The sequence below is a fragment of the Neovison vison genome, chromosome 1 (genome assembly GCF_020171115.1).
Source record: "Neovison vison isolate M4711 chromosome 1, ASM_NN_V1, whole genome shotgun sequence".
In the NCBI taxonomy this organism is placed as follows: Eukaryota; Metazoa; Chordata; class Mammalia; order Carnivora; family Mustelidae; genus Neogale; species Neogale vison.
The window spans coordinates 290,435,436-290,453,531 of NC_058091.1; the positions used below are offsets into that span (position 1 = coordinate 290,435,436).

Below are 18,096 nucleotides of genomic sequence, written 5' to 3' on the forward strand. Positions count from 1 at the left end.
GACCCTAACATTTCGTTCCTCTCTTCAATGACTAATCCCCAGGTTATTCCAGAATTGCTCTTGTAGGCGTGATGGAACGGGGGAAGAATCCTCCCCGTGGTTGCCATCCACATTTCTGCTCCTTCTCCTCTCCTTCCCTCCCTCTGCCTGTGGTCCCACTGCTCGCTTATCTCGACAACCTCGCAGACCCAGCCCGTGTGGAGACAGTTCAACCTCAGCAGTCCCTGTTCTCCCTTCTCGCCCTTATTGCTGTCAAGAGTTATACAGATTCTTAGATTAGAGCGAGGCTCACCAGCTCTCCGGCCATGCTTCTGTGGATATGATGCTGGGAGATGGCGTGAGCCTTCCAGGTAGGGATGGAGGACTTTCCTCCTCACAACACGACACAGCACAGCACAATACAGCACAAGCTCGGGCTTCATGATTGCAGCTGCCCCTCTTGTCCCCTTGCTGTGGAGACAGGAGCAGCCCAGGTGGATGCTGGGCACATAGTGGGCTTCAGCTCGGCTGAGGAGTTCCAACCCAAGGAAACATCAGCCCTTCAGAGGTGCCTGGGAGCAAGCCTGTCAGCTTGTGCCCTAGAGGGAGCCATTATCCTGGACAGTGAAGAAATCTGCCCTCTTCCCTGGAGGGGAACACTGACTCAGTACTCCAACTCTGTTTCTACACAACATCCTTGGAGAAAGACAAAAGCTGTTGGTGTCTTTGCTCAGATGACTTGAAGAAACATGAGAGAGCCATGTGGACCTGCCGCCCAGCAGTTCCTACCACAGGCACCAGGATTATTATGACAGATGTTCGTTGTTCTGTTCTTATACTTCTGACCCCTTACCTTCTGCCTCCCTAAGCCACAGGAGATCTTGCCTCTTCACTGACTCACCACGAAGCCCTGTCCCCGTGGGTGCTGTGCTTTTGTCCAGCACAGTGGGCGTCTTCTTCACTTTTTCTCCATTCCTGGCGGGGGTGGTGTGCGGCCCTGGGGTGGGGTGTACACCTGCTGTGTGTCAGGCTTGTGCAGGGCTGAAGCGAGTAGGGAAATAAGCCTCAGTCCTTGTGCTGAAAAGAACTGAGGAGGAAAACAGGCCCATGGTCTAACCATTCTAACCCCAGGCAGCAAGTGCTGTGAGCCAGCGGGGCACGAGATAAATGGGTGCGAACATAATCCAGAATGAGGTCAGGGAAGGCTTCCTGGAAATGCTCAGATTGAGTCTCAAAGGACTGATGCTGGGTAGGTTGAAGGGGTAAGAGAGGGGAGAAAGTCATTCTAGGTAGAGAAGCGGCTTGAAGAAAGCGAGGTAAAGGGGTGCCTGGGTGACTCGTCGATTCAGGGTTTGATTCTTGGTTTCAGCTCAGGTCACGATCCCAGGGTCATGAGGTAGAGCCCCACATTGGACTCTGTGTGCAGCAGGGAGTCTGCTTGAGATTCTCTTCCTTCCTCTCTTCCTCCCCTTCTTCCCTTCTCCCCACTCTCTCTCTCTAAAATAATATATATAAAATATATATAATAAAATAAATAAATATTTATTTATTAAAAAATAAAGAGGTAAAGGTAAAATAATAAAATAATGAAAAAATAAGAAAGGTAGAAAGAGCATGGTATATGGCATGGCGGGGGTGGGGGGATATCAACTGTTTGAATGTTGCTGGAACATGCACTGTGAGGCTGCAGATGAAGGGAGACCCTCCTGGAGGTCACACTCCAAGGGGTCTTGAGTCCTGGGTCATAATATGGGCAGACTTTGGTTTTGACCAGATCGGTCTGGCACCAGCCTGGAGAATGGATTTAAGAACAAGGAAGAAAGGAGAAGAGTTATGAGATGATGTGAGCAAAAACCAGGCATGAAATGAAGAGAGTGTCAGCTCGGGCAGCTGGGAGTAAAGAAGGAGGCGAGGTCGACTTAGCAGCACACGAGGACAGATGGGGACGCTGGATGCAGAGGGAGAGAAGACCACCAGGAGGACGTTGGGGTTTTCTAGATGAGGCTGCTAAGCTCATGGTGTTTCAGCTGAGAGGAAGCAGGAAGAAGAGCAGGTAAATATTGTAGGGGGAAGACTCTGGGGATGCTGAGTTGGGGGATCCTCTGGTGCCATCTAGAAGGTGCCCATCAAGAGATTTGAGTGCATGAGTTTGCCCTCTAGGAGAGGTTTGGGGTGAGATCTAGATTGGAGAGTCAGGGGCATACAGATGATCTCCCCCAATCTGACTGTGATTGAGAGTGAACTAAGCTGTGAGCTCAAGGAAGGCTGAAGAAGAAGAGCCTGTAGAGGGGCCTGGGAAGTGGTCAGAGGGCAGGAGGAGGATGAGGAGCTGGGGGTCTCAGAAGCGGAGGGTTTCTTTCTGCGTTTGTCTCCTCCCCAGGGTGGGAGTGTGACCTTGGGGAATAGAAAAAAGTCAGAGTCATCCATTGGCTAACTGATAAATCATTCCAGTTATTTAAGCAATAAGTTTAGAGAAGTTTTCAACAGTTTGGAAGCCACTCGTCCTGGATGCGTAGCTGCAAACCTGGAAGGAAAGCCCAACTCTGCCAACCGCTGCTGTGTGGCTTGGCTAAGGTGGTGCCCTTCTCTGGCCTGGGTTTCCTCACTGTTGAAGTGAGAAGATTGGATGCATAAAACCTAAGACCCTTCAGGGAAATGGGCTCTAAGTAATGATGGGAAAACTGGAGGTAGCGTTCCTGCTGCAACATCTGGAAAAGGACTCTGCTTTCCTCAGGACGAAGAAGAAGTGTCCTTGCAGACACTGAATTTGACTCAGGTACTGGGGAGAGTGGAAGTTAGTAAACATTCCCTTTTCTTTAAATGAACATTCATGGATTGGTATCTAAGTCTTACAAAATGGTGAGTCTCGCCAATATTGGAGCTAAAATTGAGTTTTCTGATCTGGTGGTTTCCCATCTTGAGCTGTGTGCCCCACCAGGGCCTTTGTGAGTCAAAGGAGAACATTCTAAGATGGGATTCTTCTGCTTCTGTGTATTTACGGCTACTTAGGGAACTTAACTGACGCTTTTATGTGGGTGTGTGAGTGTGTGGAGTGTATGGGTGTGTGAGTGTGTGGGGTTGTGTGGGTATGTGAGTGTGTATGTGGGGTGTTTGGGTGTGTGAGTGTGTGGGCTCTTCCTACCCACTGTAATTCATTGAAAGTTTCCCTTTGATTCAAAACTATGGAATGTCATGTAAAATTAAGTAGCAACCCACATAGAATCATACTGAAAAGGCTTTGTAAGATTTTCTATTGCAACCCTTAAGCCTTAATTCAGATCAGTTATTTTTAAGATATTTAAAAAATACTCTTGTTTTGAAATAATTATAGATGTACATGCAATTAGAAGAAATAGTTCAGGGAATTCCCTTATATCCCTCCCCCATCTTCTGATGCTAACATCTGGTTTAACTGGAGTATAATATTATAACCGAAAAGTTAATATTTGTACAAACACTTACCTTATTCAGATTTCATTAGTTTTACCAGCGCTGATGGGGTGGGGGGTGTGTTTGTGTGTACATTTCATTCTATGCAGTTTTAACACATGTAGATTTATGTGACTATTGACACAATACAGAATGGTTTCATCACCAAGTCCCCACAGGCTACCCTTTTGTACCCCCCCTCTGCCTACCAGCCTAACCCCTGGAAAGCCCTAGTCTGTTCTCTGTGTCTATAATTGTGTCATTTCAAGAATGTTATACAAATGGAATTGTAGAGTATGTGTAACCTCTTGAGATTGGATTGTTTCATTCAGCCTAATTCCCTGAAGATACATCCAAATTGTGTCTTCAAGTATTTGTTCCATTTTATTTTATTTTAATTTTTAAAAAATATTTTATTTATTTATTTGAGAAAGAGAGAGAGAGTCCGAGCAAGAAGAGTTGGCAGAGGGAGAGGGAGAAGCAGACTCCCCACTGAACAGGCAGCCTGATGACGGGGGTCCACCCCAGGATACCAAGATCATGATCCGAGCCAAAGGCAGACGCCTAACTGACTGAGCCACCCAGGTGTTCCCCTGTTCTGTATTTTAAAGAAACTGTCAAGCTGCTGTCTGCAGAGGCTGTACCCGTTTCTGTCCTCACCAGCAGTGTTCCTGGTGACCAGCTTTAGCACACCTGTCCTCCCCACTCTTCGGGTGCTGCCGCTGCCTTTCATTGCCTTTGTTCGATAGGTCTGTAGTGACAGGCCCTGGAGGTCTTAACTTGGAATTCTCTGATGGCAAAAGATGTTGAATCTGCTGTCTTCACGTGCTTATTTGTCCTCTGTCCATCCTCCTCAGTGAGATGAAACTTCATGTTTGCTTATTTTCTCATTGTTTCTATTGTTGAGTTTTGGGAGATCTTTATGTATTCTAGGTCTGAGTCTGAATCTTTGTCTTACAAAGATTTCCCTCCACTCTACAGTCATCTTCTCATTGTCTTTGAAGATTTCTCTCATAGGAGAAATTTTTAATTTTGAATGCGGTCCAGTCTTTCAGTTTCCCTTGTATGGTTCGTGTCCTTACTGTCAAGTCTGTGAACCCTTTGGCTAGTCCCAGGTCCCCAAGATTTTCTCCTGTGATTTTTTTTTTTTTCTAATTTAAGTCTGATCTGTTCTGAGTCAGTATTTGTGTAAGGTGTGAAGCTGGGATTGAGGCTCCTGTCTTTCAACAGTGTTTGGTTGTTTTCCTGATCCAGAGCTTACACGGGTTCTGCTAGACTTATACCTAAGGATTTCTTTTTCTTTGGAATAATTTTAGATGGTATTATTTTTTAATTCATGAGTATTCTCTCAGAGACCTCCTTGCTCACATACAAAAAACAACAAAAGCCCACAACCAAACAGAAGAAATACAGGATTGAAAACAGACCTCAAAGCAATTGAATTGCAGTTGATGCTTTGTTGAATGCTCGGGCCTCTGGTGTGAAGGGCCTGTACCTGAGGTGGGCTCCTCACGAGGCTGGCTACCCATGGGAGGCGCGCTTCACCCAGAAGCCCTTGTTCTTGGAACATTTGCTTCCGTATCTGGCCCGATTCACCTTCAGCTAGCTTCTCACTTCTCCGAGGTTTAATTCCTTCTTATTATAAAATGAAACTAACTCTGCTCTCTTAAGGATAAAATGCCCAGAAGATGCAATTAAATTAAATGAAAGAATATATGTGATGGCATCTGACACATAGTAAATGATCGGGAAACAATGCCTTTTTTACCTTCCTTCCTCTCTGCCTTTTTATTTACTTCTCTTTCTTTCCATTCCGACTTTACGCCCCTTGCCGGTTCCTGATGGCGGGTGGGGGCTGTTGGCTCTGGCAGGGCTGCTACTGTAACTAGGGCTTGACAAGATGAACGGAGGCTGACGCCTGTGCCCAGCTAGTCTCCCGCAACTCTGCCTCCTCCTCCACCATCTAGCGTTCTGCTGGACGATGAAATAGTGAGGATTAGTAAATAATGAAGTCTGTTTCTTCTATTTAAATTCAGAATGCTTAGCAGCTCGTGAGTTTTCATGAGTGAAGATGAGCCGCATTTCTGTTTTTGTGGTGGTTCGTTAGCATACCTGGGACCTGCAGATGCCTTTAACAGGCAACTGCAGCCTCTCAGGTCTTGTTTGTACAGAACGGTACCGAAGCAGGTTCATGGTTTCATGTAGAGATTGTCCTGAACTCCTTGGATGGAAGCCAGAGTGATAGACTCAGAGCAGGCCAATGGAGGTCGTCGTTCTCCAGGTAGAATCCATCTTGTATGAAAGACAGCTTCATACAGAGACCCCAGAGAAATGGGGCAAGTGAAAGGAATGTCTCCTTTAGAAATTCAAATGAAGCTGGAGTCCCCCTAGAGCCCCCCTAGAGCTGATTATCCCTCCCCCTCCTTTTAACAAGTGTTCATCCAGTTAATTTGGAACAAGTCCTCTCCTCCCATCCCCAGTAGTAACTTTGGGCCAAGTGGGTGACTCAGGAACCCTGAGAGTTGCAGGCTGGGGGTGTCCCCTCCAGCATCCTGGTCACTGTCAGACAGCCAGTGATCCTAACTGGTCAGAAGCCTGGAGAGATTATGTCACCCTCTGCCCTTCACCCATGGATGTGAGACCAAAATGGAAACCACGGGCAAGCAAGTGTTGAGTGCAACCCAGCCTTGTAGTTCTCATGTAAGGAAGAAGCTTAGTGTTGAATTATTATTATTATTATTATTGGTAATAGAAATAAAAATGCCTCTTTGGAATTGTACTGGTTTAGGAAGCAGAGAGCTGCAAGAGATGGAACATCACACAGGTCTTGGTCTTGGCGGATGTACTTTTAAGTTTTCTTTAAGGGCTACTTGTTCCAGTGATAACTTCTGTCCCGCACTTCTGTCCTTCAGGTTCTTTTAATAAAAGTCATGAGGGTAATGGTGTTGAGAGCAGGGAGGGGCCTCTGCCAAACTCATGCCAAAAAGATGTCTGAGGCGTCCACCCAGATCTTGGCCCACTCGGCAGCTTCCAAGGACTTGTGTGATGAGCCCTGAGCACAGGAAACTCAGCTGTGCCTGTCTCTTCCTCTTCTTTCTCCAGCAAGGATTGAAAATCATCCACCATGCGGAGAAGACACTGTCCAGCTTCTGTAAGTGGCAGAAGAGCATCAATCCAAAGAGTGACCTCAACCCTGCCCATCATGATGTGGCTGTCCTCCTCACCAGGTACCCTGGGAACTACACGGAGGCCGGGGTCTGCAAAGCAGGGGGGCTGGTGGGTGGGAGAGTTACCTGGTTTTCAAATTTATGCGTGTCTCCTACTCTTCACTGCTCTGTCATTTTTAAAGGCAGTCCTGTGATCTACATGACTCCCAAGACCCATACCAGTGAGGGGGCAGTTGGCAAACAATACAGAAAACTCTCCTTTTTAATAAACTACATCTGCTGGCAAAATGCAGGCCTTTTTCCTATCCTGAAAATGACTTCATCTTTAAAATTGGCTTTTTCATGCGGCTCCATAAGCAATCAGGAAGATTGTTTGCAGATCCTCATTAAAGACTCCTTGTAAGTCTTCAGCATGGGGTTTCCGATCCTTTGTTTTATTTTTAAAAACTTTCCCTCTAGTTTAGAAACATGCAACTGTCTCTACAGAAACCAGTCCTCCTGGTAAACCACCCCTGACTGATGCTAAAGACAGAATATAGGCAGCAGGTTGCCCTCGCCTGAATAGGCAGAACTGTTTGCCTACACTTGTCTCCCTTTACCCCCATGAAGACAGTATTTTGTTCTGATTACACATAGCCCCTCTGGTACAAAGAAGAACCATCAGCCTTCTAGGATTCTTAGCTGTGAAAGGCTGATAAACTCTTCTGATCATCCCAGGCTCTTGGAGGCTATGTGTGCTCATTGATTCAATAAATGTTTGTTGAATACCTGCAGGGTAGTAGACACTATTTATTCTAGACATATGAAGGTCTTCCATTCATGGGGAAGTATGTTCTCATGGGGGGAACCCCTATGCAGATTCAGAGACACTAAGAAATCCAGGCACGTGTCATGGAGGAGGGTGCTTGGCCTGGCCTTTCAGCCACCAAGAACCTCATGCACAGAAAGCCGTTGTTTATGTTCTCCCTGGGGAGGACAGGCTGCCCCCGAACACTTGGGCCTGTCATCTCTCCCAGTGCATGGGATGCCTGCAGAGGTTGATAAGCAGCCTTCACTCCAACTATCAGAAGCACTCTTTTGAGTGAAAGTATCAAAACATTGGTTGAATGCAAACAATCTCCAGAGGTTCATATTGGAACCTGTGACATCAGTCGGTCCCCTGGGAGGTAGGTTAATGTGAGTTGGGAAGGTAAGCACAGGGGCCCTGGGAAGTCAGCAAGCAGGCAGAAAACACTGAGGACCTGGGCGAGAAGCCATGGAAAGACTTCAGTCCAGGCAGTACCTCTCTGTAGAGAAGAATCCTGGATCTGGGACCACCATTGGAAGCTGGGTCAGCTCCACCTCTTTCCTTGCCCTTAAAGTAGAAATTATTTCTTCTCTCCTTCTCACATGAAGAAATGAGTGAGTTGAGGATGATTAGCATTTGTGGAGTGTTTGATGTAGCACTGTGCTACATCTCTTAGAATAATCAGCATTCCATTTAATCTCCACAGCAACCCTGGTCATTGACTCCTACTAGCCATTCCCATTTTACAGAGCGGGAAACTGAGGTTTGGTTATGTCACTTGCCCCAAATCTCATTGCTGTTAACAGGAACAGCTGGGACATGAATCAGGCAGTTGTACCCTAATAGTTAAACTATTACACATAAGGATATGAAGGATCTGCTCTCTTATTATGACCAGTTTTCTCTTATTATGATCATGTTTCTTCTTTGGAACAAAGGCCTGGTTTCAATGTATGTTGAACTTCACCAGCTCCTAAACAATGGAGAGTATTTCAGATTCGAAAACAGGATTTCTCACTCTTGGCATCACTGACTTTTTGGCTTGGTTAATTCTTTGTTGTGAAGGGCTGTCCCGTGCATGGAAGTATATTTGACATCATCTCTGGGCCCTCTCCATGAGATGACAGTAGCACCCGCTTCTGAGTGTGGCAACCAAAACTGTCTCCAGACACTGCCTAATGTCCTGTAGGAGTCGGTGGGTGAGCCAAAGCACCCCCTTCTGGGAACCTCTGTTCTGAAGAAACAGGCAGCACCAGGGAGGGAGGTGTGAGACTTGCCTCCAGAGATCCAGGCTGAGGTCCACTTCAACAGGGTTCTCTATAGAGCTGCATTGAGGAGAAGGTACATTTGCTTGAACATATTTTGGTTTGAGCATACCTTATGAAGTGGGACTAGTATACCAAAAGATGCATGCCAAACCATCTTTTCTCTTATACTACTCACAGTATAGGGGTGGGGTGTAGAGCTTATGTGCTTTGGGGAGCATAAGCTCCTGGCCTGGAAGACTCCTATTCCTACATTTGTTTTCTCTTTAGTGCTAGATACTTAGTAGGCATGCAGTGAACAATTGTTTAATGGACCTAACTCCTGTCTTATCACAATGAGAAAGCCAGGGAGTTAGCAATAGACTCCATCTTTTCCCAGCAGCTCCACGCAGGCCTAGACTTTTTTGAAAAGAGTGAAATAGTGACCAGTACATCTTGCTGTAGGGGCGGAATAGTGTTTTCTTGATCCTCCCACAGCCCCAGCAGTTAGTTAGAATGATTGGGCTGTATGATTCAATCTAGCTCTCCAACATAAAACCACCCAGCAACTATTGCTGACAGTGGAGATCAGATCTGCTGGCGTGCCCTGAGATGGGAGCTGTCTCTCTGTCCTAACCCATTGTCCCAGCCATTGTCTCCTGGGGAACTGAGGACTCATAGGAGTTTTTGGAGTCTCCATCTTTTCCATGGCCCATTGGAAACAAAAAAAACCCAGAATATTTGTTGCCAATAATGGTACCCACACTAGCCCAGTGAGCTGAAGATCTGCAACTAACTGAAGTTCAGAGCCTTGTTAGCATTTGTGCTAATTATTCTTGACAAAGAGCTCTTCTTGAATTGAAGAAAACCAAAAGACTAGTTAACTCTTGTCCTTGACTGAAATGATGCGCACAAATATATGGGAGCACATTTTTACATTTAAAGACTATAACCAGTATTTTTTTGAGATCCAAGGAGTTTTTATTTGTATGGGCATTCCTTCCCATATGCCATGTTGTTAGCATAGTGGGGCTGCAGAGACAGCTGATTTGAGCTCCAGATGGATTGATGAGACCAACTGCCTGTTTTCGTGAATAAGCAGAAGTTCTCAGGGGAATTTTGAGCACAGATCTCAGAAAGACAACAAGGGGTTTCATACTTGAAAACCTTCAGCCACTGCTGGTTGTCCTTCCTTTGTATAAAAGTTCAAATAATCTTACATTTTCCATAAAATCCTTCTCTTTTGGTCCAAACAATGTAATTTGCCCTCTTGGGATTAAGGGCAGAAGCAACTCAAAATAAAACATTTGTCATATTTTCCTACATTTTTTTTTCTTTCCCAATTTATTTATTTTCAGAAAAACAGTATTCATTATTTTTTCACCACACCCAGTGCTCCATGCAAGCTGTGCCATCTATAATACCCACCACCTGGTACCCCAACCTCCCACCCCCCCGCCACTTCAAACCCCTCAGACTGTTTTTCAGAGTCCATAGTCTCTCATGGTTCACCTCCCCTTCCAATTTACCCAAATTCCCTACTCCTTTTCCTACATTTTTAAGGTGTTACTGAGATTTAATAATTAAGAAGTGAAATCAGAGTAATCTTGTGAATGCAGAATTACCCTGCTATATTCGTATGAACTTTTAATAAACAATTTTAATCATGCTTCCCAGACCACACTGAATGTGAGTTAATACCCAGATTTTTTCCAGAAGGGTTTTTTCAGATGTTTCTTTGCGAACTTACACATCTCTGTTCTCTGCTTTCAGAAAAGACATCTGTGCTGGTGTCAATCGCCCCTGTGAGACCTTGGGTCTGTCCCACCTGTCTGGAATGTGCCAGCCTCACAGGAGCTGTAACATCAATGAAGACTCTGGACTCCCTCTGGCTTTCACAATTGCCCATGAACTTGGACACAGGTAAAGGGCCAAGGAAACAGAGATCTCCTTGCTATGTTCATGTACCATGTGGGTAGAAAGAAGGGAAAGCCCCTTAAATGGATCATCAGGAGTTGGGCTGTGCTGCATCTTGAGACTCATTCTCCCAAACTTCTGCTTCCTCACCTGTAAAGTGGGGACCATCATGTGCTTCAAAGATTTCTGTGTCTTTTATTCCCTGACCACTCATGCCTGTCTACATCACAGAACCAAAGAGGCTACTACAGTTTTCTAAATTAGAATGGGTGGAGCACAGACAAGGACAAAAGCTGTAACTCACTTGATGAATTCAGAAATAACAATCCCTGTTTAGTTCTTACGGAATAGTAATAATATTAATATCACTGAAAAGTCACAAACATGAACATTTTTCACCTTTACTTTAGGTCATACACTTTGTGTTGTGTTATTGAATCCTCTTAAGAACCTTATGAAACAGCTACTATTGTTAACCCCATTTTACTCATATGCATTAAAGGAACACATTGAATAAAGCAGAGATTTAAAACTGCCATCAACTGGAAAAGACCATCAAGCAAACGTTGGTGAGCAGGATGTACATTTGTCTCAATAATGAGTGAATTTGATTAGGTGAATTCATAGAAGGCAGATTGCAGAATGTTTTGAGTGAAGAGAGAATGAGGATTTTGGATATTCCAGGCCTGGCCTCTGGTCTGGGCTTTCTCATCTTTTTTCTCATGTAATACTGGAAGTTTTAAAAAATACTTTTACCTGCAGGACAAAACTAGAGTATCGGCTTGGGAGTTGGGAAAAGTGAGTGCTTACTCTGGCTTTCCATCAGCCAATATTATTACCTTAGATAATTCCCAACACCTCTGCTCACCAGCTCCCTCATCTGTGAAGCGAGTAGGTTGAACAAGGCAATTTCTTAGGTATTGTCATTTTTTAGATTATTACCAAAAAGCCCTGGGAGATAAAGATGTTATGTTTTAGTATCCTTAGCCATCAGAAATTTAAAGACAGAGAGGTTAAGTGACTTGCTTATACAGGTAATTAACGATCGGAGATAGAAGGCTAGATGTTGAAAAGACTAGGCTGTAGTAGTTGGCATGCTTATAGTAAAACTTGACAAAATGAAAGCTATTCTCATGTAGAAACATAGACATCCTCCGTCCTGATATGTGAAGGGATATATTCCCTGCAGCCTCCAGTCAAGTCTTTGGTGTCAGTAGCATCTGCTGGCTAAGTAATGCTAATAAGTATAATGAGGTCAAACTGAGAAATGACTGCTCAAGGTCTTCCCAGAGTGGTATACTCAAGGTAAAGAAAAATTGAGAAGACTTGCTTGATAAAAGGTGCTCTCAAATGCTCATTACTTCTGTTCAAAGAATGGATTTCTTATATGTTCAACTTAATCTGGCTGTATAAAAGGCCTCAAAAATAAGCTAAGCATATTCTACAAAATCATATTTGCTCCAATTTTTGACACAATCATTGGCATGATTATCTGGAGATGGACCTATGATTTTTGTGAGCAAGACTACAAAGCCAAGGCCATAAAGCCAAGGGCAAGTATAATCCTTTAGAGTTTAGAAATTCTCCAATAAATGTAAAAACCTCTTGGTAACATTACTTGAGCACTATTTCCCTGAATTCTTGGAAACAGAGTTGTAGATGTTTACTGGTTATCAGAAGTGGTAGATTATCTAACAGAATAGAACTGGGTCACTATCTGAATTGATTTAATATTTTGATATTTGTCCTCTAAATGTCAAGGATCTGTGCTGTGATTGCTAATGGCTGCTTCTGATTCACAAAGGTAAAAACAAAGTTGTGGGCAGCCATTGTTGTTGTACTTCTCCATGTTGTTGTAAGCCTCCATGCCCCTGCCTTTAACTGGAGTGTCTTCTGGAGGACTTAAAGGATCAGCACCCTTTTCTCCCCCTATTCACCTTTCTTTTTACCTTTTGGGAGCCAGACAATAAAGAATAGGACTTTTGAAAGTAATTGCATATATGGGGAAAATTAGAAAGTAACCACATATGCCCAGATAGATTCAGAAAAGACCTGAGAAGACCTCAAATTTTTACCTCAGTTTGCTCCTTGGCATAAACACAACCTATAACTAAGATGATTAATAATAATAATGATAATAATGATTGGGGTGCCTGGTTGGCTCAGTGGGTTAAAGCTTCTGCCTTCGGCTCAGGTCATGATCCCAGGGTCCTGGGATCGAGCCCCGCATTGGGCTCTCTGCTCAGCAGGGAGCCTGCTTCCTCCTCTCTCTCTGCCCACTTGTGATCTCTGTCTGTTAAATAAATAAATAAAATCTTAAAAAAATAATGATGATAATAGTAATAATAACAATAATAAAAACAGCAAACCATAAGGAAGAAGAACATGATTTTTAGAGTTTCCACATTAATAGATTCAAATGTTCACTTTCCCCTACACACAAAAATCCCAAAACATGCAAAGAATCAGGGAAGTATGGCCCATTCAAAGGAAAAATAAATCATTAGAAATTGTTTCTGATGGCAGATTTATTACACAAAGATTTTAAAACAAGTGCCTTAAAGATGCTCAGAGAACTAAGGAAGATGTGGATAAAACCAAGAAAATGATGTATGAACAAAATTAGAATATCAGTAAAGAGATAGAAAATCTAAAAAGAAAACCAAGATGAAATTTTAGAGCTAAAAAACAAAAAGTACAATCAGTGTAATAAAAAATTAACTAGAGGGAATCATTGGCAGGTTTGAGTAGGCAGAATAAACACCAACGAACTTGAAGATAGGACAATGTAAATGATCAAGCCTGAAGAACAGATAGAAAAAAGAGTACAGTTTTAGCCAGTGCAATAAGACAAGAAAACAAAAAAAGACAACAGGTTGGGAAGATATATAACTAGCTTTATTTACAGATAATATAATTGTATCTATAGAAAACCCCAAAGAATCTATGTAAACACACAGACTAGAAAAATAAGTTCACAGGGTACAATAGAGTCATAAAAATCACATTTTTATATACTGATCATGAATAGGTGGATATTGAAATTAAAAATGTAGTAACCTTCATGATCACTCAAAAGTATGATATTTTTACATACATGATTATATACTTTTAAATCTAACAAAACATGTACAGGACTTGTATGCTGAAAACTACATAACACCAAGGAAAGAATGAGAGATCTAAATAAATGGAGACACATACTCTGTTTATAAATTGGAAAACTCAACATGATAAAGATGGAATTCTCCTGAAATAAATATATAAGTTTAATGATATTTCTACCAAAACTGCAGCAAGATTTTTTTTAATATAGAAAATTATTCTAAAATGTATGTGGAAAGGCAAAGGAACTAGAGTAAGTTTTCTAAATAGTTTGAAAAAGAATGACAAAATGGGAGGAATCAGTCTACAAGATTTCAAAAATTATTATACAACTTCAGTAACCAAGATTGTGTGGTTTGGGCAGAGGAAGAGACACAAATGGAATCAATCAGAGAAGTCAAAAATAGTGCAAAACAAATATAACTGATTTCTTGACAAAGGTATAAAAGCAGTTTAATGGAGGAAAAGTGGCCTGTTAAAGAAAGGGTACCGAAGGAATTGGACATCCATAAGCAAAATTTTAAAAAATATAAAATGAACCTCTACTTAAGTATCACACCATCTGCAAAAATTATCTTGAAGTAGACACAAACTTAAATGTAAAATGTACAACTAAAAATCTTTCAGGACATTAAAGAGGAGAAAATTTTCAGTATCCAGGGCTAGGCAAAGAGCTTCTATACTTGACATCAAACATGCATTCCATAAATGGCAACATTAAAAATTGGACTCTTCAAAATTAAAACAAAAGTAAAAACAAAAACTTTTGACTCTTTTAAGAGGATGAAAAGACAAGCCACAGCCTAGGAGAAAATACTTGCAAATCCTATGTAATGACTTGAACAGTGTTCTTCACTAATCCAAGGCTACTTGGAATTTCAAAATGTAACCTGTTTTAGAAATAGGGTCTTTGCAGATGTTATTGGTTAAAAATTTTGAGATGTAATCAGACTAGTTTCAGGCTCGCCCTAGACCCAGGAGCTGGAAAGGGAGATTTGGACACAGAGAGATCAAAGAGAAGAAGGCCATGCACAGTCGGAGGCAGAAGTTCAAGTCTTGATCCCAGAAGTCAAGGAAGCCTGCACTGAGCAGAAGCTGGAAGAAGCAAGCACAGATTCTCCCCTGGAGCCTTTGAAGTGTTCATAGTACTGCTGACCTGTTGATTTCAGACTTCTATCCTCCATGACTGTGAGAGAAGAAGTTACTGTTATTTAAGCCCCTGAGTTTACAATAATTTTTATGGCAGTCCTAGGAAAAGAATACACCATATATCAATAGGACCAGCATCTAAAATACATAAGCAGCTATCAAAACTCACTAGTAATAAGACAAATAGTAATTAGAAAATGGGCAAAAGACCATTTTACCAAATTTCACCAAAAAGGATATATGGCAAATAAGCATTTGAAGGTATATTCAACATCATTAGCTATCAGGGAAATGCAAATTAAGACCACGATGAGATATCGCTACACACCAATCAGAATGACTAATACTAGAGTGGTGACACCAAATGCTGGCAAAGGTCGCAGAAGAACTGGATTGTTCGGGCATTACTGTTTAGAAAGTAAGATGGTTTGGGCACTATGGAGAACAGGTTTCCAGTGTTTTAAACAGTAGACTACCATATGATCCAGTGCTCTTGAGCATTTATCCTGGAGAAATGAAGACTTACAGTCACACAAAAAACTGTATGTGAATGGTTCTAGAAGCTTAATCTTAATAGCCCAGAATTGGAAACCATCCAGCGGTGGTGTTGACCCAACAGAGTGAATGGTTACTAAACTGGGACAGACGCCCTAAAAGAAAGGAACCAGTGATACATGTAGTGACCTGATGAATCTTCAGAGAGTTACACTCCGTGAAAGAATGCCAATCCCCACAGTTACATGCTGTGTGATATATGACTGACATGTCAAAATTACAGAAATGGAGGTTTTAGTGGCTGCCAGGGCTTCAGGACAGAATGGGGGTGGGAAGGAAGAGAGTGTGACTGTAAGTGCAACAGGAGAGATCCTTGCGGTGACCAGTGCTCTGTGTCTTGATGGTATCTACATCAGTACCTCATTGTGTTAGTGGATTATGGTTTTACAGTGTGTTATCTTGTGGGGAAAGTGTGGGATGGGTACAGAGGACCTCTTCATTTCTATTTCTTAAAACTGCAGCTGAACTTACAATTATCTCAAAATGAAAAGTTTAATTAAAAAAAAAAGACATTGGGCCATGTACAGATGACCTAAATAAAACAATGTCATTTATTTTTTAATTAAATTTTTTTCATTTGAGTATAGTTGACACACAATGTTACATTTTCCAGGTATACAATATAGTGATTCAGCTTCTCTATACTTTATGCTCTGCTCAGCACAAATGTAGTGTATCTGTCACCACACAACCCTACTACACTATCATTGGCTGTATTTCCTGTGTTGTTCCGTCACTGGAAGCCTGTATCTGCCGCTCTCCTTTGCCCATTTCGCCCACCCCCAACCCCTTCTCTTCTGGAAACCACCAGTTTGTTCTCCATATTTACATGTCTGATTCTGCTTTTTGTTTGTTTATTCATTTGCTTTTTTAGATCCCACATATAAGTGAAATATACAGTATTTGTCTGACTTATTTCATTTAGCATAATGTTCTCTAGGTCCATCCATGTTGTTGCAGATGTTAAGATCCCATTCTTTTTTATGCCTGAGTAACAGTCCCTTATATGTATACACACACCATGTCTTCTTCATCCATTCGTCTATAGATGGACACTTAGGTTGCTTCCATAACTTGGCTATGGTAAATAATGTTCCAGTAAACATGGGGGGCATATATCTTTTTGAATTGGTGTTTTCATTTTCTTTGGGTAAATACCCAGTAGTGAATTACTGGATCATGTGGTATTTCTGTTTTTAAAGAACCGCCATACTGTTTTCCACAGTGGCTGTAAGGATTTACATTCCCACCAACATTGCCCGAGGCTTCCTTTTTCCCTACATTCTCATCAACACTTGTTATTTCTTGTTTGTTTTTTATTGTTGTTGTTGTTGTTTTTATTTTAGCCATTCTGACCGGACTGAGGTGATCTCTCACAGTGCTTTTGATTTGCATTAAAATGCTGTCTTTATTTGGCAAGAAAAGTTTAGGGTCACTGGTAAAAGTACAGAACACATAAGCTTGAGTTTGAATGATGGAAAAAGAATGCTTTAGTAAAACACAAAACCAAACCAGAGAAGACTTTAAGAGCTTCCTAAGAAACTTTTGCTTCTGGCCAATGATACTTCTGAGGTATTTAGTTCTTTCTTTGGTTATATAGTTCTAATTATCTGTGGACCAAACCGATAAACTGGAAAGTTCAATGAAAGGGCCTGAGGCAGCTCAAAAACCAAAATGAAAACTGTGATAAACCAGTATCCCCAAAGACACTCATTATAGTTTAATAACATAGATACCCCATTGTTTCTTGGAAACATGCTTTGTTTCATTACCGATTATGTGTGATGCAAAATAGAAAGTAAAATTAACTAACTTGTGCTGTGGCCTTGTGTGAATAATTTCCCTTTTGAGAGAAAACTTTTTGAAAATCTGTATATGAGGACCCTGGATTATATCAGTCATTTATACCTGAGTTCTCTTACTACCTTCCTTAGGCTCCATAGGTATGTTACCAAAAACGAAGGTAGAGTTCCAGGAGGAAATTTAAAAACTTATCTGAGACCTAGCATCCTTTTCTTTTAAGTAATGAAAATATCACGATATATAGATATACATCTAAAAGCCAATATTCACCCAATATTTCTCTCCTGCTTCTGGATTTCATTAGAGACCTTTGCGTTTCACATACAGGAAATCGATACTTCCTCAATCAGCTTGGAAAGTACACAATCACGCTTATCATGGTTTGTGTCTTCTGCACCATGAAATGAATCACAAGTCACAGGAACAAAAGGTAGAACACAAGGAATACAGTCCAGGATGTTGTAATAATGATGTAATTGGACAGATAGTAGCTAAACTTACAGTGAGCCGAGCCTAATATATAAACTTGTCAAATCACTAAGTCGTGCATCCGAAACCAATATACCATTGTGTCCCCTATGCTCAGATTAAAAAAAAAAAAAGAAGAAGAAAAGGCAAGGAATAGCCATCAAGTGAAACCCTGAAACCCAGCCAACGAACTTACTATTTCACAGCTGTAATTCGGCAAACTCATCTAACAGAGGTGAAGCCAGTGAATCCAACAGCCCAGCAAGTTGTGGGAGACTCGGGAGGGCTCCGTACTGCCAACTGCTCTTCAGCGTCCATCCCATCTGCTGGAAAGGAGCTTCCTGGAAACATTCTATGACCCCATGTGCTTTCCTTGGCCTTCATTTATCACTGGCCCACTGTGCTCATGTGGCAGGGGGCCCCACACATCTAGACATAGTAGACACAGTCCAGAGGGACACTTGTTAGTGGCATTGCTTTTCTCCCATAACAT

General features: G+C 42.0%; 1 protein-coding gene across 2 annotated transcripts in view; it reads left to right on the plus strand.

Annotated features, from left to right (window-relative positions):
* The window catches only part of ADAMTS12 (ADAM metallopeptidase with thrombospondin type 1 motif 12), a 286,218-nt gene that overhangs the window by 160,229 nt on the left and 107,893 nt on the right, over window positions 1-18,096 (plus strand). For both annotated transcript variants that reach the window (XM_044233048.1, XM_044233057.1), the window contains exons 6-7: window positions 6,511-6,635; window positions 10,380-10,529. In XM_044233048.1, the coding sequence (XP_044088983.1) occupies window positions 6,511-6,635; window positions 10,380-10,529 (275 nt within the window). The remainder of the gene's footprint in view (window positions 1-6,510; window positions 6,636-10,379; window positions 10,530-18,096) is intronic.